Source organism: Haliotis asinina, chromosome 2 (genome assembly GCF_037392515.1).
Source record: "Haliotis asinina isolate JCU_RB_2024 chromosome 2, JCU_Hal_asi_v2, whole genome shotgun sequence".
In the NCBI taxonomy this organism is placed as follows: Eukaryota; Metazoa; Mollusca; class Gastropoda; order Lepetellida; family Haliotidae; genus Haliotis; species Haliotis asinina.
Genome location: NC_090281.1, coordinates 34569210 through 34593613, shown reverse-complemented (window position 1 = coordinate 34593613; position 24404 = coordinate 34569210). Strand labels below are relative to the sequence as shown.

The 24404-nt window shown below is 41.5% G+C and overlaps 2 protein-coding genes across 4 annotated transcripts; both read right to left on the bottom strand.

The window, feature by feature from the left end:
• Positions 1–431: 431 nt before the first annotated feature.
• Positions 432–12885, bottom strand: LOC137273642 (rhomboid-related protein 2-like). Of its 2 annotated transcripts, none has more exons than XM_067806418.1 (11): positions 12686–12885; positions 8640–8942; positions 7914–7937; positions 7340–7501; positions 6424–6615; positions 5674–5819; positions 4735–4847; positions 3585–3685; positions 2681–2771; positions 1773–1868; positions 432–1136 (listed from the first exon to the last, which is right to left on the bottom strand). In XM_067806418.1, exons 2-11 carry the CDS (start codon positions 8787–8789, stop codon positions 979–981), a joined length of 1233 nt encoding a protein of 410 aa, XP_067662519.1. In that variant the 5' UTR covers positions 8790–8942; positions 12686–12885; the 3' UTR covers positions 432–978. The 2 variants fall into 2 exon arrangements, with proteins under 2 accessions (XP_067662519.1, XP_067662521.1); XM_067806420.1 differs by having other exon boundaries at positions 12477–12708.
• Positions 12886–14403: 1518 nt separating this feature from the next.
• On the bottom strand, positions 14404–20039 carry LOC137272496 (histidine N-acetyltransferase-like). 2 transcript variants are annotated; one of them, XM_067804880.1, is made up of 4 exons: positions 19900–20039; positions 16747–16914; positions 16107–16346; positions 14404–15642 (listed from the first exon to the last, which is right to left on the bottom strand). In XM_067804880.1, exons 2-4 carry the CDS (start codon positions 16912–16914, stop codon positions 15001–15003), a joined length of 1050 nt encoding a protein of 349 aa, XP_067660981.1. In that variant the 5' UTR covers positions 19900–20039; the 3' UTR covers positions 14404–15000. The 2 variants fall into 2 exon arrangements, with proteins under 2 accessions (XP_067660981.1, XP_067660982.1); XM_067804881.1 differs by lacking the exon at positions 19900–20039 and adding an exon at positions 19728–19897.
• Positions 20040–24404: the final 4365 nt, after the last annotated feature.

Genomic DNA, 24404 nt, shown 5'->3' with positions numbered 1-24404 from the left:
CAAGAGTAGGATGTGTGGAAGTGGAATCTATGAAGTCTCGTGTTCAGTATTTGATGAATTTCCAATAACTATCATTAAGATAATATATAATTTCAAAGAATCAGCTGACAAAATATGTGTAAATCTGTATAACACAGCCGACCCACGAGATACCCTCGTTAGACTATCACAGTTTGGAACTACAAAATATACAAAAATGGGCAGGTCATTTCTCTGAGCCACTGATTTGTTAATCCAGACAACTGTATACATTACCGGTGCTTTAGTCCGGGTTAACGGGGTTTCATTATAAATAAATTATGCATACTATGAATCCTCCCAAACAGAACAGCTTCACTTATTTAACTTGGCCTGCCACAGTTGCTGCCGTTTGGGGTTTCGTTTTCAGACTCAGTATGATTGGTATGATGAAATATTTAAACAGTGATGTATTTTAGTTGTGTTTTTTTTTTTATTTCATTCCACAAGTCTTCGAGCCGGATATCAATCGACAGGTGTTCCTTTAATAGAATCTGCGGTGTCCCTTTTTAATACAATACAACCAAAAGTTCATGAATGTACGGTTACCTATGCTACCGTACACAACATAAGAGCCATTTATTTACAGCAAGGGTCCTTTGAAATTTTGGAAAATGAGGAGTCTTACAACGTCTTTCTTCCAGCTACCGAAACCCAGGCTAAAGCTTTTGATCCCAAGGATAACAGCAACACTCCTTTGACATTTGAGGTGTGAGATGTTCTCCTTCTTCAAGCAACCGATGCCAAGGGTCACGCATTCGGGAAAGCATCAAATAGCATCTCCATTTAAGGAATTTGCGGTATCCCAGTTTTAAACAATACAACCACCAGTTCATGACTGTACGGATAACTATACTACCGTACATACCATAAAACAGTATTTGTTGAGACATCACAGAAAACATATCCAGAATCAATGCGATATGTACAGCATTTGCTCCAGATACAGTGGCTGATCCTCTAACTGTAATCCCCTGCAGGGTAGCCTAAGTATAAACAGTTGAAAACAGCACAGGCCCCGGCGAAGATGAGGAAGAAGAAGAGGTTCAGTCTCCCTGAGTTAGTTTGCCACGGGTACCTGTGGCGGTCTTTCAGGAACGCCTCGCAGAGCATCACACCTGCACAAAAGATTGTTACGAATTAGCAGATGTTCTTAATCAGTTCGTACCTTACCATGACATGGGAAATGTGTTCACAATGCACTTTCACTAAAGGTCGTAAAAGAGAAATACTCAAAAGCGTTTCACATCACACTTTCACTTGACACTGAGCGTGGGAAATCACTGAATGGTATTCACATCCCGTCCTCGCATGGCATGTGAAGTAATGAAATGGGGATCACACTGCAGCTTTACATGACATCTGAAGTAATGAAATGGGGATCACACTGCAGCTTTGAATGACATGTGAAGTATTGAGCTGGGGATCACACTGCAGTTTTACATGACATGTGAAATAAAGAAATAGGGATCACACTGCAGCTTTACATGACATGTGAAGTAATCTGGATGTTGACGCTGCACTTTCACAAAAGGGAGTAGATGGAAACACAAAAGAACAAAACAAAAAAAAACAAATACGCTTCACATAGCACCTGCACATAACAGGGAAAGTAATCTTATAATATTTACATCACACCTTCGCTTGTCATGGGAAGTAATCAAAGGGTGCTCACAAAACGTTATTCACATAACTTGCTAAGTCATCGGATCATGGTGTTTGGTAAGTGAGTTTGATATTCTGTTTACACTGACCAGCTAAAATTCCTCCGCCGAAGTGCCCAATCCCCATGTTGACAACGTCATCGGCGAAGAATCTCCTGTACACAGCAAGGCTTATCTGTATGATCCCTGAAACACGTGCAAAACTGCAGTCAGTGAACATTAAAATACTAAAACTTCATCACAAGGTAAACTAATACAATGCTGACAAACATGTGAATGTGTGAATGTGTTTAGTTCTTACAACACACTCAGCAATATCCCAGCTATACCGCAGCAGTATAATCGAGTCTGGACCAGACAATTCAGTGATCAACAGCAAGAGCATCGATCTGCGCAACTTGGAACCTAAGGCATGTGACAACCAATTGAGAGAGTCTGACCACGCGATTCTGTTAGTCGCCTCTAACGACAAGTATCGGTTACTGAAGGCCAATATTCTAACCCGGATCAAACATGGGAACATGTGACAAAGCTGTTATTAATTATAAGAGCGAGTGGTTTGTGTTAAGCCACTTTTGAATAGTACCGTGACTACATAGCTTCCGGAGTACATTTTCATCGAATGGACAGAAATAACTTATTTATGTCATCGGACACATGCTGCATACCTTAGCCGAAATGCGTTCTACAAACTCGGTTATGAAGAGTTCGAGAGACCTCCGTGTTCGTTATAACAGTGATTTACTGTGTATGCATAAAAACCGTTTAACTTAAGAGTGAGTGAGTGAGTTTAGTTTTACGCCGCATTTAGCAATATTCCAGCAATGTCAAGGCGGGGGACTCCAGAAATGCGCTTCACACATTGCGCCCATGTGGGGAATGGAACCAGGGTTTTCGTGGGACGAGCAAACACTGTCACCACTAGGCTACCAAGGCGCCACCTTTCCCATAACATAGGTGTAAAGCTTAACGGTGTCACAGAACTTAAGTTTACATACCAAGTAGGACAATCGCCACCATCCGAAACAAGGGGTGACAAAATATCCTCTTCGTGGGGCCGTCGTCAGCTTTCTTCAGCTCACTCCAGTTCTGTAGAAAACGAGAGATAACAATTTAAAACTGCCAATCGTTTATGAAGCGGCAACACCCGCTTGTCTTTACAGGCAACTAACGGGATCGGGTGGTCAGACCCGATGACTTGGTTGACACATTCATCGTTTCCAAATTGTGTAGAACGATGCTGCTGACCACTGGATTGTCTAGTTCGGGGTTCCGATCCACCAAAGTTCGTAGCTACGACATTCGTAAGTCTAAGACAGGTCGTAACGTTACGAACTCTTTACGCCCAGACGTGATTATTTACAGACTGTCGCAATATAGCTGGAAGATTGCCGAGTATTGCGTTGACCAACTTAGAAACGTATAAAGGCTCCTTCACTGCTCGAGAGCTTTTTCACAGCTTTTATCAGTAGTCCAGTTATATAACATGACAGGGTGTAAGACTTGGTGAGCATGGTTTTTCGTAGTTTTTAGCAATATTCCAGCAATATCACGACAGGGAACAGCAAAAAATGGGCTCCACATACTGTATTCATCTGGGGAACTAAACCCGATCTCCGGTGTGACGAGCGAACGCTTTAACCACTAGGCTAACTCACCGCACGAAATATCGCGACATGATGGGTACGAGTAAAGCCTGTAAAGTAAGGGTTTCGCTCGTCGTGTAGAGGGAGTCTTACTCGGGACTCTCAGTGTTATAAGCAAAAGCTTTCAAACATTACTTCACAAACTCCGTCTCGTGTACCTATGAAACGGCCTAACGAAAATATATGAGATGCTACAAGTGTGTGCGATTCATCCGTATAACCGTCAGGCTGATGTGATGGAATGCGTCGTACTTACGTATATCATTGCACCGAAGTGAGCAGCAAGGATGCAGTATGTGCCGCCACTGCCGCCGACCAAATACGTCCTGTGGTCGCTGATTGAGTGCAACAGGGAGCCTGGAACATATGATCTTTATTACAACCAAAATTATATCATGCATGGACCAAAAAAAATATCATATGATCAGATCCAAACATGATACAATGTTTGAACCAAATATAACATTGTATGATCACAGCCCATGATTAGAACCAAATATGCTATCATATGATTAGAACCAAATATCATGTCATGTATGAACCACATATAATCATGATCAGAACTAAATATGATAGTATATGATAGAACCAAATATAATAGGATTTAATTAGAACCAAATATAATAACACATGATTAGAACCAAATATTACAGCACATCATTTCAACCAAATATATCTTTACATAAAGCGTAGTTAGCTTCAAATGCATAGATAAATTGTTTGCTGTGTGCAATATTCCAGCATCATGGCGGTGGAGTGAAAATATCGGATTCTGGACCAGACAATTGATTTGCTGAAGATCAATCTCTATGAACGGGTTATGGTGGCTTGTGGTCAAATTCACTTCAGGACCTCCCATTCTTGTCATATTTCCTTTCTGTCTAGTGCCTTTTGCATTCACACACTGTCCATGTCACTCCACAAGACTCGCAATTTAAATCCACTCAATCCGCATGTTATATCCACCGAAATCTCAATTTTATATCCAAGTTGGCATTTTAAATCTTGCCGCTTGTTAAGGTCACGTAAATCCCTATGTTGTGCCCATCAAGTTCGCATTTTAAATCCACATACTATATCCACCAAATCTCAATTTTGTACCAAACCAATCCCCATTTTGAATAATTCCTTCGTCACACCGTTCCATTGCCCACACGTGTAACAACATATGACGCAGCCTGATTCCCTGGGTCTGATGCGCCTGCGCTAACGCTCCGACACTGAGTCGGACCGTTAGCGCAGGCGCATCAGACCCAGGGAACCAAGCTGTATATGACGTCCATTTCTGGTGTCTCCCGATATTGCTGAAACATTGCTAAAAGTGGCGTACAACCAAACCCAGTCACCCACTATTGTGTAAACCGGATCACAGCTGCACCATCTTGTATTAAAGCAATCACACCCACCTGACATAACGCCAACGAGGTACAGTATGGCTATCCTCCAGAACGAAAAGACGATCTCTATCGGGAAACAGATGAGGATTTGAAGGATGATGGTTAACAGAAGATCCACGTATCTGCAAGCGGGGCATGTTTGTCAGACTCGGTAATCACGAACATAGGTACAGTCAAACAGCACTGTGTCGAACTTATATTGTCTGGAAGTAAACTTTCTGTCCCTTCGTTATAAGTTACTAGTTAATCTTCCAGTTCCAAACATCTACTTCCAGCTCAGATGTATTCGGATAAGTCGAAGGAAAGGAATGCCAATCGAGCAATGAATGTTAAGTTCATTTTTCGGCCATGACGAACTTTGGATATTTCCGACACTTCGGTACAAAGTGGTTTGGCAGTACTTTGTAGCCACTGGTCCTTGTACAGCAGTGTGTGTTCGACATAACCAACTTTGATTCCAAGGATCGGTTTTTCAAAACACATTTTGGTTTAGAACTAAAGTTTTCCGGAGAATAGTGGCACCGGTGGGAATAATAAAATCAAAATCGACAGCGTTTAATAAACAACGGGCTGCCCCATCGCCTTTCGTCATCTGTAAAGTCTGATAACATGCAGAACAGTTTTATTTAGTATTTAGTGAATACTACCCAGGACCAGCCATTACGTTTTTTGGTTGTGGATGGTTGTTTTAAGCCGCACTCAGCAATATTCCAGCTATATGGCGGCGGTCTGTAAATAATCGAGTCTGGACCAGACAATCATGTGATCAACAGCATAACCATCAATCTATCATCAATTAGTTGGGATACGATGCTATGACTCATTCAAGTCAGCGAGCCTGATCATACAGATCCCGTTAGATGCCTCTTACGACATGTATGGGTTACTGAAGACCAATTCTAACCCGGATCTTCACGAGTAAACACACCACTTGAACCCTCAACTCACCCCTGGTGAAGGAAGATGTAGCTGATGAACCTCCACACCTCATATCTGCGGGCGGGGTCGTAGACGAGGGGGCTGGTGATGGGGACGCCGTCCATGGCGGTTACTGGTGTGGCCTGTTGACTTGCATACACAGCATAGACGATAATCTGTGGAGAGTGAAAGTTTCACACAACAATTAATGAATACTGAAAAGCGGACTTCTAAGTTCCGTTTATGTAATGTCAAGGTCTATTGCCTCTAGCTGTCACTGTTCTCAACACGCCAAGGCAATGTTCTAGGGACAATGATCCTGTTTAGACCACAGGACAAAATTTCCATTTGCTCCTACCAAATCCCGATTTTGAATCCACCCATTCCGCATGTTACATCCATCAAATCCATATTTTGCATTCGCCCGATCTCCATGTTACACCCACCTGAGTGAGTGTGGCCTCGCGTTCATATGGCAGTGTTTCAGCTATATCATAGCGGGGAACACCAGAAATGGGTTTCACACTCTGTACCCATGTGGGGAATCGAACCCGTGTCGTCCGTGTGACAAGTGAGCACTCTAACCACTGGGCTAATCCCATCGTCCATGTTGCACTCACCTAATCCCCTCATTATAAACATATGCTATTGGTGTATCCAGTATCCAAAGGAATAGATTCTATATGGCGTCACTGGCAAAATACCGGAGAAAATTGAACCGATCACTGACAATAAGCGATGACCCCAGGTGTTGGTTAAAACATGTCCTACATCACTCACCTGAGTTACAGAGATCAGCAGGATGAAGAAGGGAGGGGGAAGCCAGGAACATCCGGAAGAAAACTCCAACAGGTCTTGTGGATTCGTGGTGTTCCGACAGACGTCGTACAATATGCTCACGTCGTTGAAGTCATCACTGTAGCCGTCATCGGAGTTATTGAATCTGTCTTCATCTGCTTCCTCTCCTGTAACCTAGAAACAAAGTTTGTGAAGATGTTTGTGAATCAGATGTCCCTCTGTCAAACTGGTACAAGACTAAATGTTATCATGCCAGGAGCAAGACTAAATGTTATATCGGGAACAAGACTAAATGTTACCATGCCTGGAACAAGACTAAATTTTACCATGCCTGGAACAAGACTAAATTTTGCCATGTCAGGAACAAGACTAAAGCCAAGAGCAAGACTAATTTTATCTAGATATTACCATTTTAAATATCGATACTACACTATTGTGAAATATAGGCGTTTTGTTTTCCATGTGAACCTGATCGGCCCCGTCACTGTGGATGAAGTTTGTATTGTCGGAGAGTTACAGTGGCTGAGTGGGCTTAGTTTCATATCAGGGAACACCAGAGCTGGGCTTCACATGTCATATCCATATGGGGATCGAACCCGGGCCTTAACGATCGCTCTAACCACTAAGCTACCTCTCAGTCTGAAGCGTTACTTACAGTGAGTGTGTGTCATATAACGCCGCTTTAAACAATATTCCAGGACCCCGATCCACAAAGCGTTCGTAAAGTAACGACCAGTCGTAACTCTAGTTTATCATCGGCTTAAGAATGTCGTAGCGCTACGAACGCTTTGTGGATCGGGACCCAGTAATATGACGTAAGGTGAGTCGAACCAAAGTCTTGGCGTTACGAGCGAACGCTTGAACCACTATGCTACCCTCAGCCTGGAGAGTTACTTACAAGTCTGACGAAAGCTAAGTAGCTGATGGACTTGCTAGGGTTGTAGTCGACGAGGTCCATGACGGCATACAACTTGTCACGTGGCAGAAGACGTCTATAGTCGTCATCAAGAAGGTGCTGTCGCAATTCATTGTTGGTTATCTGCTCCCCGCCGTATACGAACTACAATAGCAAGTATGTCATTAGTGAGATTGTTTAAGACCACTCAATTACATTCAAGCTATTTTACGACAGTCTGAACCAATAGAGTGATTGATATCATGAGCATCGACCTATGCAATTGCGATTGCTAGTCTGACCACCCAATCCCGATGTTACATCAAGCATGGGTTAGTGAAGATCATTTCAAACTAGGATCTTCACAGGTCACAGTTCATATCTCAGTTGAACATTTCTTAACGCCACAATCAACAGTGTTGCAGTAATATCATTGCAGCTTGTAAACAATCGCCTCGGGACCTGGTCTCACAACTCATAAAACCTCTCAGGATGTGGATTCAGGAGGCGCTATGCTCATCGATTAAAATTAATCCACCCTCTTTCATAAAATTTCCAATAATGAGTTAATACTCACCCCTTGAAAGAGTGGTCTGAAATGCTGAAAGTAAAATTGAAAACTGTTCACTGATATTTTAAAGTAATTTACCACAAAGTGTTTTCACAGGTAACATTTATAATTTACCATTCAAATGTCATGTAGTGCCATCTGCTTTCGTTTAGACGTTTACGTATAACTACCCTGATGACAGCAAACATGGAAAAATAATTTTCTTAAGTCATCAATTCCAAAACGTACAATGTATTTCATTCAACTTTGTTTGAAGATTCATTTTGTATGAATCTCGTCATACAAAATTTTGTGTCCCCGATCTGGGGAAGTTTTAAGGCTGTTTGAAAGGGCTCTCACTCTATCCTTGTCTACAGTATTATTGGTGCCAGCTAAATGGCAGCTGTCTGTAGATAATGGAGTCTGGACCAGACAATCCAGTGATAACCAGCATTAGCATCGATCTACGCAGATACCGTTAGTCGCCTCTTACGAGAAGCATTGATAACAAAACCATTTCAACCAGATCTTCTCGGGTAAGGCAAATGCACATATGAGGACATTAGCCGCCTCTAACAATTCTAACCCGAATCTGCATCGGTTGCCTGCGTTTCAGATTTCATAAAAGATCGCATGTTCTGTTACTTAAATACACTGGAGAAAGGGGAGATTTAGTGTTAGTGACAGAAGACGCAAGGAAGCAACGGACAAAGATATGTGGAATCACATTCTCCTATGACGTAAATATCTCACCTCTTCCAATGTTCTTCGGAGTTGAACTGGGTCAACTGGATCCTCTGTGTACGTGCTGGCCCGGCTGGCTCTGCTGGACCGGGTGGAGTACCCGGCCCTGTGGACTCGGTCACTGTGCCACCCGAGATTCAACCGACCACCGCTATACATGGTTGATAGGTACAAGCTAGTTCACGGATACTCCGCAAGGAGCTGAGAGTGATACAATTCTTTATGAAGATGCAATCAAAATCACTTGTCAGTATCCAAAGTTCTATTCAAGTCTTATGCTGGTTCCTTCTCAACGCATTGCAACATGTCAATCTGTAAAATAGAAGAAAAACGTCTTGTAAGGGTACTGATAAATTCAAAATACACAGAAAATAGACTTCAATATCTGTAGCGACACCGATTGATTTGCCATAATACTATTCAATGTGTATCGAAATTGAAATGTTCCTTACGGGCAATAGCGGGCAAACACGCGGAGACAATTCTCTGGATGATAGATTGAATATGGTTGAACTCCGCTTTTATTAGCAATATCACATCTGGAAATAGGCTTCACACATTGTACCCATGTGGAGAATCGAACCCGGGATTTCGGCTTGACAAGCGACCGCTACCCCACCACCCCTCTACCATTGAGCCAACCTTTGAAAATAAATATGATGTATATATTACAATGGCATCAATGTTGTTGGGGTTTTTCTGAATTATTTATCAAAATAGACACACAAAGTTCAGTCGGCATCTGAACACAAAACCAACACCAAACTCCAGGAACATACCAGGAACGGTGGCATAGCCTAATGGTTAAAGCGTCTGCTCGTCACAACGAAGACCCGGGTTCGATTCCCTAGACGGGTACAATGTGTAAAGCCATTTCTGGGGTTACCCGAAGTGATATTGCTGTAATATTGCTAAAAGTGGTGTAAACCTAAAGACAGTGACTTGTTACAATTTCATTCTCGTCGGTGTTTCTGGGCCTCGTTTCACAAAGTTACCATAGCGTTACGACTGTCGTAAGTGTATGTTAAGTAAAGTAGTTCGTAAAGCTACGACTGCGTTATGAAACGGACCCCGTTCGACAATTTCGTTTCAATGTACTCAGACGACGTGGTACGTTACACAGAATATCAGTCACTGTTTTGTCTGGTCCCTACTCGATTATTTACAAGCAACCGCAGTAATATTGTGGCAGGCGTAGTGAGTGGGGTTTACGTTTGTTGTTACTCAATGTATTGGCGATACCATTTGGCCACCCCGCCGCCCCGTAGGTAAGTAGGTAAGACAGCGTGAAACAACAATATCTGTAAAACGAAGGCAAAATCAATAATCATCTCAACAACACAGCTATAACAACCCCACACCGATCAAGCGCCTTCAGTCTGAATATTTACGGTCGAATCACCCCAATTCTATAATATACTCTTCAAAAAAAGTAGTGGATAATGAATTTTCAATTAGGATAGGAAGTGTAAACATCTTAAGAACGCACCACCATTTCGCTCTAATGTGTTTGTTTCTAGTCGTTTGTTTTAAAATCGTATACATGCAAATTACACGTCATACACCAATCATCTTTCAAAAGCTACTACATTCCAAATTACATGTCATACACCAATCATCTTTCAAAAGCTACTACATTCCAAATTACGTGTCATACACCAATCATCTTTCAAAAGCGACTACATTCCAAATAATTGTCGTTATGCACCCTCAAACCATTCAGTGATATCATATCAGCATTGTCTGACTCCGATAAATCTCCTAAATTTTTTTAATCGTAAATAAAAAAAAAGAATGAAGATCCCCAATTTTTTTAAGAGTGTATATCGTGTCATGTGAGCATCATACCGTTGTATCCCAGGTCTAACATGGCCTATCTCACCCTATCTTTTAAACACATTCTATTAAACATCATGACATGTATAAAATTCCCAGCAGTACAAACTGGGTGTGTCACGACTCACTATTCATACACCGATATAGGCCGCGACCTTAGCCAACAAAGCAACATAGCCCATTATAAATAGCATGTTTCGTTTCGCTATGCCCGAGTAAACGTAAACATATTATAGTGGTGGGTGTGGATGTACAAGACAAGGCGTGCATTACTCGGGCGACTTTGACCGCCATGACTGTGCTGACGTAAACCCGGGTGTTCTTTGGTTTTCCTTCATGTGTGGATATTTACATTGCGTGATGTGTATTCTTTTAATTATGCATTAAGTACTAGTTACTTGAAAACGAAGGATTTTCCCCACATATACGAAACAACCACACGCTCACAAACTTTAAAGATGATCGTGGTGACAAACAGTGAGTCTATCACAAAAAAAACCTGGGCACACGTCTTATATTAAACAAATTTATAACACTACTAAAACAATCACCAAAGCACAAAACGGTCCCTCCACTGTTCCAAATAGAAGACAAGGTTGTATCGAGAGAGTTCATCCGTCTCACAGCAGAGGCCATATGATAGATCTGTTACATGGTATCTGCTCAGTCCCTGAACCACATTATTTTCCCGACTACCTAGCCCTTCCTGCAATGCGAAAGCGCTAAAAGAAGCAAGTCTAGATTCCCTCAAGGTTCTGAATCTCCCATGTCAGTGGGACCCCTTTTCAACCTAAATGGGTTTATTTGTTACTGTCAAAATTACATAAATAATATATTTATGGCTAAGCGTTAGTCTACAAGAGAGTGTACCGCCCTTGGATAATCGCACGCTCCGCTACAGGGAAAAGACTTATAGTTATATAAAAATACAGACAGACACTATATATATATATATATATATATATATATATAGAGAGAGAGAGAGAGAGAGAGAGAGAGAGAGATAGATAGATAGATATAGATAGATAGATAGATAGATATAGATTATAGATAGATAGATAGATGGATAGATAGATAGATAGATAAATAGATAGATAGATAGATAGATAGATACATAGATACATAGATAGATAGATAGATACATAGATAGATATGTCGCGTTAATAAACAGTCCTCGTTGTGATATAACAACAAGTCAAATGCCTAGAAGAAACATGAGCATAATATTTATTTTTATGGTGTCCAGAAAGTACGATTACCATTATCTCGCCCACTATTGTGCTGCATCAAAGCCAAAACCGATATTCTTCAAATCGGAAAAAGAAAAATGTTTTATGTGGTGAGTGAGTTTAGTTTCACGCCGGTTTCAGCAATATTCCAACAACACCACGGTGGCTTTGTGTGATGATGTCTGGGTAAATTGTATTATTGCTGAATATGAATAATGTTCGTTAAAGCTCACTGATTCCATATTCACGTATTTTTCACTATACGTAATAATTCGTCATTAACGTTATAATTATAATATAATAACGCAAAAATAACACTAGCAAACCAGACCAGATATTAGACAAAGGGTTTACCTACAGTGTATATCATACAAATAATCAAAACCTGTTTTAGAAAATATACAACATGATGACTGACATAGGCAGGAGTTGAAACGTTCATAAATTGGAACTGATTCAAGACGAAATGTCAACTTGTAATATCTATAAGTATCATTCGTGAAATCAAAACTTGTTTTGTACACACTAATTCAAAAATCATTCTAGAAATAAATATCATTTTCGGAAATATACAAATTGATGAAAGATATATAGGCGTGTGCTGAATGGTGATTACGTCGGAACAGATTAAAGACAAAAGGTCAGCTTGTGGGAATACTGTTCAGTATTCATGAAATCCATTGCGTGCACATGTTTATAATATATGTGTATACAGGAATGTACACGTGTTGACAGATTATGAAATCAATGAAATCAGCCCAAGGTTCGACCGCTCGCTTACCTTTAGTTCACATATCGTTCACGAAATCAAAATTTGCTGTCACAAATACATTCTTGCGTTGTGGCGTAATTAAACCTGGACTCGAGTTCAACAGGGCGTGATGAACACACATTCATTGGAATCCAAATTCCCTAAGATCTCTCACACACCGGTTCAAAACAATAGATGTTACTAAGATCATTATAACGGAAGATAAGAGTTCTTCATACCTGAGTTCCAGATAAGTGATTGTATCATGACTACCCGTGAACAGTCGGGTAGAAGACCTAGTCACGTGATAGCTATTACGGCTTTTGTGTATCTGGAAAGTGTGGTCACAATGACAGACCCGAATGAAAAGCCTTCGTATACACAAACGGGGAGGTGCCCCGCTCACACAATAGCCGGGGTAGCTTGACTCTTTACTGACGCCTATTCACCCGATATACTTCGTGCGTGATGCGTTATAACGGGCCGCAGGAGTAACGTTACCGTGGTGGCGGTAATAAGGCTTGCCAAACGGCATTCAGTGCATGCGTCATACAAAAGACACACCTGTTTACATTTACAATTTCAAATTAGGTTATGATGGCCTAATGGAAATGTTAGATCGTTTTGCTGAAACGAAATTATCTCATGACGTTTCCAATATTGCCTAGGACACCGATGTAGCCTAGTTATTAAAGCGTTCGCTCGTCACGCCGAAGACCCGAGTTCGATTCCTTACATTGGAAGAATGTGTGAAGCCCATTTCTGGTGTCCACCGCCGCTATACAGCTGGAATATTGATAAATACTGCGGAAAACCAAATTCACTCACTTACCTTATTTGTTGTTACTTGGCATTAACTGCGAGTGAGTGTACTTTTACGCCGTACTTCATTGCTTTTTACCCATGTGGGGAATCAATATCTGCGGTCTTATTCACTAAAGGTTACCGCACCATTTAGCCATTCGATACAAATTACAGACATTAATTACAAAGGAATGTATACATCTGGTGATGTGAGATTATTTAAAAAAAAACATAGTAATTATTTTCAGAATTATTTTGATTGATACTTACGCGTCACAAACAGCTTTACCAAAACGCTACACACATTTACAGTATTGCGTAATGTGTGTGTGCGTCCGTGCGTGTGCGGGTTAGGGGAAGGAGTTGGGGAGGGGAGATCGGGTGGTCAGTCTCGTTTCCAATTACGCAGGTCGATTCTCATGTTGTTGATCACTGGATCCAGACTCGAGTATTTACAGAACGTTGCCATACAGCTGGCATATTGCTGAGTGCGGCCCAAAACTAGACTCACTTACTCTTTGACAAATAGACCCCCAGCACAGTAAAACAGTGAAAGCGAGTGCTTTAGTTTGCACATTTGAAGGATTGGCAAAGGGAAATAATTTTCGGAGACTTAACTTGGACTCGAATCCGAAACATATTTGATTCATTACTCCTGTCTATACTTTGAAAACAGTCATTTCAGATATTGACTTCGATGTGAAACATTACCTGTGAACCTGGCGAATGTTAGTTCTCTAAGTTGATAGAAGCCCAAATTGTACTAACCCGTAGGCTCTAGAAATATTTAGAACCGTAATTCTAAATTGTTCATATCGCTATTTGAAAGTCCCTCAGGTCTAAAGGTCGGTGGGGTGGCCTGGTAGTTAAAGCGTTCACTCGTCACGTTCAAGATCAGATTCGATCGGGTACAATTTGTAAATCCCATTTCTGGTGTTCCCCACGGTGATATGGCGTTAATATTTCCAAAAAGTGGCGTAAAACCCAACTCACTCACGCACTCATTCACTCACATCTTAAAAATACTTGCTGCGTGCTTTGTCAAACCACCGTGTCAAACGTCCCCGATGAAGCGGCTCACAGATCTAATGTCTCAGTTAGGGTTTGTTCTTGGAACACGAAATTTAAGGTCTTATGTACATTCTCAATACTATTCTAGGCCCACACATTTTATTTCTCCAAAGTACAAAAGATCGGGAAAATGTTGCTTCCCGATGTGTCCATGTCCCAATGACGTGTTGAATTAGGATACAAACGAAAACATTATTGCAATATCATACGGACAATGACGTAAAATATGAGTGCATGTAGATTTCAGGAATAACTGATGCACATATCAATGAATAATGCTTAGCTTAGATGCAACCATAACCATAATCATAATTAAAATACAATTACCATATATTCATGACATAATTGCTCATTACAAAAAAAAACAAAAAAGAAATACAAAATTGGGAGGTTTAACAAAGTGCAGTGCTGACATTCAGTAACAAACATTTCATATACTTGTTAATTAAGATGTTGATAACAACTGACATGTAGACATGTGTGGTTCTATATACAATTTATGTTCTGTTTGAAACCAGATTTTCAGTCAGCAGTTGTTGGGATTTTAAACATCTAATCCAGTGATTGAATCGTCCGTGATGAAATGGTAAATACCGATTGCATATCTGATACACGTAAACGTACACACTCCCCTTCAGCAGTGCCATATGTTCCCTTTCTTTTGTTGATCAGTGTAACATTAAATCTCACACTTCTCTGATGCAGCCTCTTTCAAAGCTGTGGAAAATGGTCTCTCAAACAAGTGAATAGATTCAACGTATACGTCGTCACGCGTCACGCCATATTTCTTCATGACTTCATCAAAACACTTGACATCCGCCCGCACATGCGTATGAAGTACAAGTTCAACTGATGGTGTTGCTAGTGACTTGATACGGGACATGTGACGACTGAGATGCTCTGGAAATGATTCCATATCGTCTCCATACAACTCAACGTTGTAATGTAGACCTAATTTCTGATAATAGAAGTCCCCGATGGAGAACACCACGATACGTTCAAGAAACTCATTGGAATGGCCGCCATTGTGGGTACTTTCATTGCCATCTGCGCATGCGTCATTGCCACATGGGAGATCACTCCCATTAACTGTAGCTAAAACTAAAGTTTCATGCATGAAATGCCTTATGTTTGACGGCACCAGCTTGTACGGTTTACAATGGAGGAAAATTCGCCCGTCTGGAAAGAGCTTCCGGCAGATGACTTCGGACGAGAACATGGCCTCCATGTCGCTAGCGGTCACTCGATGAGTCACTCTCGATTTTGGCCAAGGATTGACCATCTGGATGTCTGTTGCCTCGAAATTGTATAAGTACCGTTTCTGTAAATGAAAAACAGTTGCTTACTATCAGTGATACGTCCGGGATATAATTGCAAGGTTTGTATCACTTAGCCGTGCAATGGTCGGATTGAACGTACAGTGGTTTAGCTTTTAGTGGTTAAAGACCCGAGTTCTTGTCCCCACATGACTAGTGTCTGAAGCACTGCAAAAAGCGGAGTTAGAGTCCATAAAGGGGGAGATCATGTGTATAAATCGATAGAGAGGGGGATCATATGTGTGAATCCTTAGAAAGGGAGATCATATGTATAAACCCTTTGGGAGGGAGATCATATTTAGGAATCCTCACGGAGGGAGATCATGTGTATGGATCCCCAGGGAGGGAGATCATTTGTATAAATCCACAGGCGGGGAAATCATATTTACGAGTCCTCAAGAGGGGGTGATATTTACAAATCCCACTGAGATCATATTTACGAATCCCCTGGTGTAGATTACATGTATACCTTCTGCAGGACGTGGTAGTATCCGTGCTGCTCCACATACCGCCGCTTTAGCCGCTCCGCATGGGTGTCGATGACGACAATACCTTCATATTTCAGCTTGTCGTGGTCTCCATGTGCCTTGTACATGTGCCTCATGAGGGCTTGAAAAATGCCCTGACCTTGGTGGGTTACCTTGACCCGACCGCCTATCCTCACCATAGTCTCTCCGTTGTCAACAATCAGAGCGGCATGAAACCCGACCTAGGAACAGTGAGTGAGTGAGTGAGTGAGTGAGTCGGGTGGACAGGGATCAGTCAGGAGGATGCTGAGTAGCTGGTTGGATGAATGAATGAGGTTTTGAACGGACGGGTGAGTGAGTAATAAGTTAATGAGCTTTTCCAAGAGACATTTAGACATTCCTTTGGACAGCATTTTAGAAGTTGTATAGATGAAGGAAAACCTGATTCTATGGGTACTCAGCTTCTATATTTCATTGGATGCGACGTTTCGGTGCAGGTACTAACACCGTTATCATCACTTGCTCGATAACGGTGTTAGTATCTGCATCAAAACGTCGCACCCAATGCAATAAAAAAGCTGAGTATCCATAGAACTTGGTTTACCTTCTCTTCGACAGCTTCTTATGGTCACAAAAGCCTACCATTTCTCCCTCCACTTCACAGGCATAGCAGGTGCAGTCCGGGTCGGCTACATACTCGGGATATTTGTGCGGTAAAAAGTCCCTGCCCTCCCAGGCGTCAGGCAGGACGCTCATCACGGCGTCATAGTCAGCGTCACCGACCTCGCGGAACGTTAACGGCAACGTCATCTGCAATGAATGACAAAGGCCTTGGGTTTATAATGAGTGAGTGGTTTTAGTTTTACAATATTTCAGCTATAAGGCAACGGCTTGTAAATAATCGAGTCCGGAAAAGTGATCAACAACATGAGCATCGATCAACGCAATTTTGAAATAATTGCATGTGTCAACCAAGCGAGTCTGACCACCCGTTCCCTTTGGTCGCCTCCTAGGACAGGTACAGCATACCGAAACATGAGTCTCATTAACCTGTTCAAACAATAACGGTAACTATTTTTCAGCAGATCCGAATTTTCTCGTGTGAAAGTAAAAACAGACATGCATTACAAACAACTCTGGTTACACTGAATTCCAATTCCATGTTCATAAGAAAATGGTATTTACAAATGAAGATAAATTTTAAACTTTAACGACACTGTATTTCAATGTATTATGGCGAGGTGTAGGCCTCATGACCTTAACTGAGACAAACCGTCCCTGTTTGATGAGGCCGTAAAATGGTTCACAATGCATCTGGCTCACTGGTTACACTTGATATGTGTTTTTTTTTCGCTTGTTCAATGTAGTTCATTTATGCACATGAGATTGATATTGTATCAGTTCCGTACCAGACCGTTAAACGTTTCTAGCGGCAGAGCCTCGTTTTGAGATTTGAACGATTTCCAGATTTCCGTTTGTCAGAGAACGCTGTACAACAGAGCACGCCGTAACGAAGTGTTTGAAAATATTCGGAGGAGTGTAGTGTTAAAATATATTTGGTTAGATGTATCAAATCGGATAATAGTAATACTTATGTTAAATGAATTTGTCTACTGGTTCCGGACTGGTTATTGCACTAACTTGCGCAATAGGACGGAACCTAGTCAACAGGAAACGAGTCTGTTGTGTGTGTAGTCAGTGTATTGACTTGTTGCTGAAGACTACTTCTAGCCCGGATCTTCAAGGGTGGGTTTATAATGATCTTCGTCTCAATCTGGAAGGCAGTTAACTACTGCTCATGGTTCACTCAGCGATGTCTCTAAGGTTCAAACATACAGGCTCTAGACATGCTATAGATAAAACGCCGTAAAGCTGTATAGTCATGACATACGAAGCATCATATGTGATTCGAACCCGAGATTAGCGGATCTAAGAAACAAATCAGAGATTCAAATTTTCACGGCAAGGAATGACACTGGTGAATAAACAGTGGTGCTCTCACATGGGAGTATTCAAGTGTTTAAAAGTCACGGAAAATAGATCAGTTTAACTGTATAGGCAGTCAGACAGGTTTATTTCTGTAATTCTAGGCCAAAGGCCCATGATACAAAATACTAATAAATACTAATACTAGTAATATACTACCGACAGAAAATAAGGGAAAATAAACCAAGAAATTGAATGTAGATGACTTTGACTGTGACAGGGTCCGTTATCGTGGCGTATCTCCCAAACGCAACATCCAGTGACAATGGAATTTCGCATAATGCATGCCCAGCACGAGCTACACGTGCATACAGAAGTTAACTCCTGTAAATGTACTGGAGAAGTCGCAATCACTAATGTAATAGAGATTGACACTTACTGACAGAAATGCCTCCGACGCAGTATCTCGGTGAAGCAACAAAATGGAGAATTGTGGGGATGATAGAGGGGGGGACATCATTATATGAAGTTGCCCGGCAGATGGGTAAATCAAAAAGTGTAATTTCACGCCTGTGGGATAAGTACCGTCAAACGGGTGGGGTTGCAACGAGACCTGGGCGTGGTAGACCAAAATCAACGACACCACGACAGGATCGTCTCATTACGTTAATTGCTCTACGCGATAGGTTTAAATCGGCCCCTGCCATCAATAGAGAATTCCGCACACTCACTGGAAGACGCATTTCAACCTCAACCGTTAAAAACCGACTCTATCAAGCTCGTCTGAAAGCAAGACGGCCTTTTAAGGGAGTCACCCTTTCAGCTCTCCATAAGCGCCAAAGATTGGCATGGGCTAGGCAGCATCAGGGGCGGGCTATGCGCCACTGGCGTAACACCATGTTCTCTGATGAGTCAAGGTTTTGCCTACGATTCACAGATGGCAGAAAACGTTGTTGGCGTCGGAGCGGGGAGCGATATGCCAGAGCAGCAATTCTTGACCATGATCGATATGGAAGTGATAGTGTCATGGTTTGGGGTGGGATTACACATGACAGACGATCAGATTTGGTCATCATTAACGGAGCCATGACTGGTCAGCGATACGTTGACCAAATATTGCGTCCCGTTGTGGCTCCATCAGCTAGAGTTATCGGCCGAAATTGTGTATTCCAAGATGATAATGCCAGACCACATCGGGCCCGAATTGTCTCCGATTATCTCCGACAAGAAGGTATCCAGACATTGGACTGGCCCTGTAAGTCCCCAGACCTGTCCCCAATTAAACATCTCTGGGACGTTCTTGGTCGAAGGGTGTACGCCAGGGACCCAGGACCCGCCAACCTGGCCCAGCTTGGTGCAGCTCTCCAAGAGGAATGGCGGGCAATACCACGGGCAACCATCCGGAAATATAAATACTGAATAAAACGTTGTGATATCACAATGGAGACGTCAAAGACAATTTGCTTAAACTGCAGCAAGGAACTGCGGTCAGCAAGTGCCAGTAGAGTTGATAATTAAGACTGCGGTTCATAAATGTACGGGAAGGAAGGCATTCTTGTCTTATATCTACATATCTCATATACTCATATATTGGTACAAAATTGCAGGCACAATGTTAACATCATATTGCAGATGCTTAAATATTAGTGCTGTGCATAAAATGAACTGGGCATTTTAATGTCAGATTTGTTCCTTACTTTCTTTATATGACAGAGTGAATCAAGTCAGCTAGACTGACCACCCGATCAGGACAGTCGCCTTTCGTAGCAAGCATGGGTTGCTGAAGATCTATTCTCCCCCGGATCTTCACGGGTCCTTTCACACAAACTAGTCCGTTATTCTAGTACCAAACCCAACAGAAGTACTCACTTGAAACTATATTCAGCAGCTGTTGTTCAGTTGCAATCTTCCCGTGTCGATGTAAACATTTAATCAGTGCGAGCGTTAGTTCAAGTATGTCAGAGTCAAAAGCAGGTATGTACCTTGCACTTGGCAGAGATGTATGACGTAATCCTCACAGGTTTCAGCCGGTTGCAGTGACCCACTAGCATGTATCTGTGACGGACAAAAAACAGTATATCTGGGTTAAGTGTAGACTAACTCTTAGTCCCTGAATATAAAAGTTTGATGGTAACAAATAACCCATTTCATCTGAACAGGAGCCACAGTGATTTGGGAGATTGTAGTTAAATCAAGAGCTCATTTAGGGTTGAAGCACTGCAGGCAGGGCTAGGCAGTAGGGAAAATAATGTGGTTCGGGGACTTTGAGACAGACTATGTTAAGTGTTATGTGAACAGTCATCATAGAAATGTTCAGGGTTTATCTTATGCAAACAAACTTAACCTGTATTTACCGGAACATTTTGTGATAACTAAAAGAGCGCCACTAGCCTATTTGTCTCTTTTCATTATACTTTCTCTTTGCTTTATATATACATGTATCTATTTAAATTTTTGTTGTTGACAAAACTCCACCTGAACGCCGTTTCTTGAAAAGTGCCTCGATTTTCGTGTAGGTGCACTCCCGATTCAAAGTGATGAACAAGGTGGCATATACTTGACATATCTCTTTCTGAAAAATGAAATATACTGAACAGCAAAAGAAATGCAGCCTTTTCCGTTGGACAGTGTCACTGTATCCAGTACGCACCTAAGACAACGTATACACATTAGCATTAATTAAGCATCACCAAAAATAATTGTAGATTGTAACAAAAAGGGATTAAAACAGAGAAGTCAACAAAAGATATCGAAATACACGTGTAGTTAGCATGAAAGTCACGTGCTGGCTCAAATGCATGCTTCATGTAAAGGCTAAAATCATTATTTTTCAATTTTATGCAAAAATGCTCATTAAGTTCATTTATTGACAAATTTATGTTTTCATTTATTATCACAAAATAGGTTAAATTCAAAATATTTCATTTTCAAATTCATATTTCCAAATAATAACAGTGATCAAGCCACTACCTGCATAATCATAACAAAAGCACATGGCAATGTTTATAAACAGTAGGTCAGGTGACCTAATTTGCATGTCAGTCTGCCCCTGGTGGCTACGTGAGTGCATATCACCTTGAAGTCAAGAAGGTCACACCATTTTGAAAAGGTTACCAAGTCCATGTGGCTACACAAGATGTGAGTAAAATTTTGTCATATGTCCTATTTAATTGCTTTCAAGAATGTTTAATGTAATGAATATTTGCCATTATTGTCTTAGAAATGTTTCTGGTGTGAAATATGTCATTTGAAGGGAAATTTACTGTAAAGTTGTATGTTTTTGTTATTTTCATGACTAAGCCTAAATGAAATGTGTAAAATGGTTTTGAAATGTTGTTTAAAGCCCCAAATAAGTAAAATTATGTTAAACAAGGTTTGTTAACATCTGCATATGAATTTTGATATTTTTGATATGATCTGTAGTACAGAGGTTCTTTGTTTGTTTTTATTGTAGTTTTTGAACCTCGCCACTCCTCGGCATGAATTGTTCAACGCTATACTGTTATTGTAAACGACCGTACAACGATGAAACGAAAATGATTAAAACCTGTGGCGCGAGTTTCAAGTCTTGTGTTCTTGCTGCTACACTTCATGCTGAAGTTCTGTCATGGTACAAGCGACAGAGGGGTATAAAAAGGTGAAATGAAGTATTCTCATTGCTTTCTTATGGAAATAGTGAACAGTGCTGAAGTTGAACTTTTTTTTGGACATGCCGAGGTGTAGACTTTCTGGAAATACCAGATGGCAGATTATTTGAATGCATGAAGCTGGTTTGTCCTGTCGCAGCATTGGGTCCAGATTGAATATCAATCACACTGTCATTAGTTGCCTTGTTACTGGTCACTGCGGTCACTGGTTACGTCAAGGATCGTCTACGATCAGGAAGGGCGAGAAAGACCACTCTCCTTGATGACAATGCCCTAGTTCGCCTAGTGAGACGCAGGCCCATGTCCAATGCCAAAGATCTCAGAGAACAATGGAAAGTGGGCGTTCGTCTCTCAACCAGGACCACCCGAAGAGGCTCAGGTCCGCCGGACTCCGTGCACGTCGTCAATCAGATGTCTCTTACTCACTGATAGATACAAGGCTCAACGTGGTGTGGTGTAATCAACGGCAAAACCACAATCTGAGGACATGGCGCAGGATCCATTGGTCCCATGAAAGCCGTTTTCTTCGTCTTGTTATTGATGGCCGTTGGTGAGTTTGGATTAGTAATGAGGTTTATCTACCGTGGATGATCCATGCAGCTGAACCCTTTGTCGATGACGCTGTAATGGTGCGGGGGTGTATCTCCTATGACTGTAAGTTGAATCTTATCACCATTCAAGGGACACTCAATGGTCAGAAATACCAACATGCAGAACTGGAAGCTACTGTTGTCCCGTTTTTGATAACCATCCCATCGGCAGTCGGCCATTATCTATGGATGATAATGCTAGGCCCCATCGTTCCAGAGCTGTTATCGCATATATACTTGCAGAACAACGCAGAAGACAGATTACCTTGGTCTGCCAGAAGCCCTGATCTCACCCAATTGAGCATCTCCCGATATATGATCTTGTATCGTGCTGGCGGCGTATGTGAGTACACTGCATCGCATACTCAAAAATATATCCAAATTTAATGTGGTTTGGTTGGTCAGTTAATTAGTTGTTTAACACCGCACTCAGTAACAGTTCAGCTATATGCGGTCTGTAAATAATCGAGTCCTGACCAGACAATCTAGAAATCAACAGCAGCAAAATCGATCTACGCAAATGCGGTGTGGTGACATGTGTCAACCAAGTCTGCCTACCCAGTCGCCTCTTACAACCACCACGGATTATGGAAGACCAGCTGTAATCCGAATCTCCACAGGCCGGAAAGAATGACCGCGAGGCGTGGCTTATGCCAGCTTTACCGTGCCAGCGAACGACTCAAACTTAGAGACGGACTCTCAGTAAGCAGGGCAGTCATAAACTGACAGATGTACATCGCTCCCGTTCGCCGCCTCAAACGACAGGCACTGAATGCTGGAGATCAATTCTAACCGGATCTTCACGGTCCTAAGTTCAGTGTCACTGAATTAAAAGTCATATTTTGAGTCCAGTAGATGCAATAAAGCTGAAACGACCTTACCAGACTATATTCTTTTAGGCACGGTTCTTGGATATTTGTTAGTACGTTTCGTTTGTCGTTTGTACTGTCTAATGGCGATTTAAATGTCTGCTTTGTGATCAATTCACATGATTATGATAAAATATCACAGGATTTTGTGACACTGCGTCGATTTCTGATAAACACAAATTTTATTTTCACGCTGAAACACCTGACAAATATCTACCATGGTCGTAGTAAAGTCTAAGGTAACGGTAGTGTAATGTTAAAGAATGGGAGTTAAGATTAACCTTAGCAAAGGTTGCCTTGTGAAAGGAGCCCCTGGTCTACATATCCTATTGGGCTCATTCCCACAGTATGCAATACTCTGCTCTTAGTTAAAACGTAATGTGTGTGGTCTAAAGGAAGTAACTGAAGAAATAGGATTAAATGTTTGGCCCCTAAGGTGTTTCTCAACCTCAGACTCTCGATTAACACAAATACAAGTGATTTTACAGCTGCCTTTACAGGCATGATTCTGAATTACTTCCCCTTTGACCACTAAGTCGCAATGCCCATGATTATGCCTTTCTGCCAAGTTTCTCCTTTCGACCACAAAGGACACTCTGGAATACCAGTTTCTGCAAAGTTGCATTTGTGCCCTGGTGTATTCAATGTGGTAATAACATCTATGAAAAGAAGACGAAGGGTTGGTTCTTCTTGTAAAGTTTACTTGCGTTCAATTTCATGTAGCGTAATGTAGGCATTCGCAACATGTGCGAGTTTAGGCAACTGGCATGCTCCCTCTCACACGGACAGCATGTGTTTATCAAAAAAAAAAAAAAAAAAAAATGCAAGAGCAGAAAAAGAACGAAATCGGGTGTTTGTAGCGGGTGTATGGAATATTGAATTGTCTAAAACCAAAATGGACTAGGCTTCTGCCTCAAAACCGAAATTCATATAATTACTTTCTGACAACGCCGCCTCCAAATTTGGAACAATTTGGAATACATTTGGAAAAATAGGAAAGTAATTACTGTTTGGGCATTTTTTCATAGTTATCATCAAGCATTAATGTCAGTTCTCTTCAATGGTACTAAAAATGAGTCAGCCACTAATAACTGACTCAGTTCACAGGCACAGTTAATCATCGTCTGGGTATTTTGGGAGTCTGATCAGATGTGTGACAGATCGGATTATGTCACGGTCACCCATAGATACTGTGGCACAACGACCTCTGCCATCACAACTTGAATGGGTCTTTTACACTCTTCCAACTAGACACGTGGCACGTACAC

Excerpts from the sequence above, each read along its gene's own strand:
- LOC137273642 (XM_067806418.1), bottom strand. The coding sequence starts at position 8,789 with ATGTATAGCGGTGGTCGGTTGAATCTCGGGTGGCACAGTGACCGAGTC. Across the intron at positions 7,938-8,639 it reads TCCGAAGAACATTGGAAGAG|CATTTCAGACCACTCTTTCA; the intron begins GTGAGATATTTA and ends TTTTACTTTCAG. Across the intron at positions 3,686-4,734 it reads CCTCGTTGGCGTTATGTCAG|GCTCCCTGTTGCACTCAATC; the intron begins GTGGGTGTGATT and ends CATATGTTCCAG.
- LOC137272496 (XM_067804880.1), bottom strand. The coding sequence starts at position 16,914 with ATGACGTTGCCGTTAACGTTCCGCGAGGTCGGTGACGCTGACTATGAC. Across the intron at positions 16,347-16,746 it reads GTGAAGTGGAGGGAGAAATG|GTCGGGTTTCATGCCGCTCT; the intron begins GTAGGCTTTTGT and ends CACTGTTCCTAG. Across the intron at positions 15,643-16,106 it reads ACTACCACGTCCTGCAGAAG|AAACGGTACTTATACAATTT; the intron begins GTATACATGTAA and ends TTTCATTTACAG.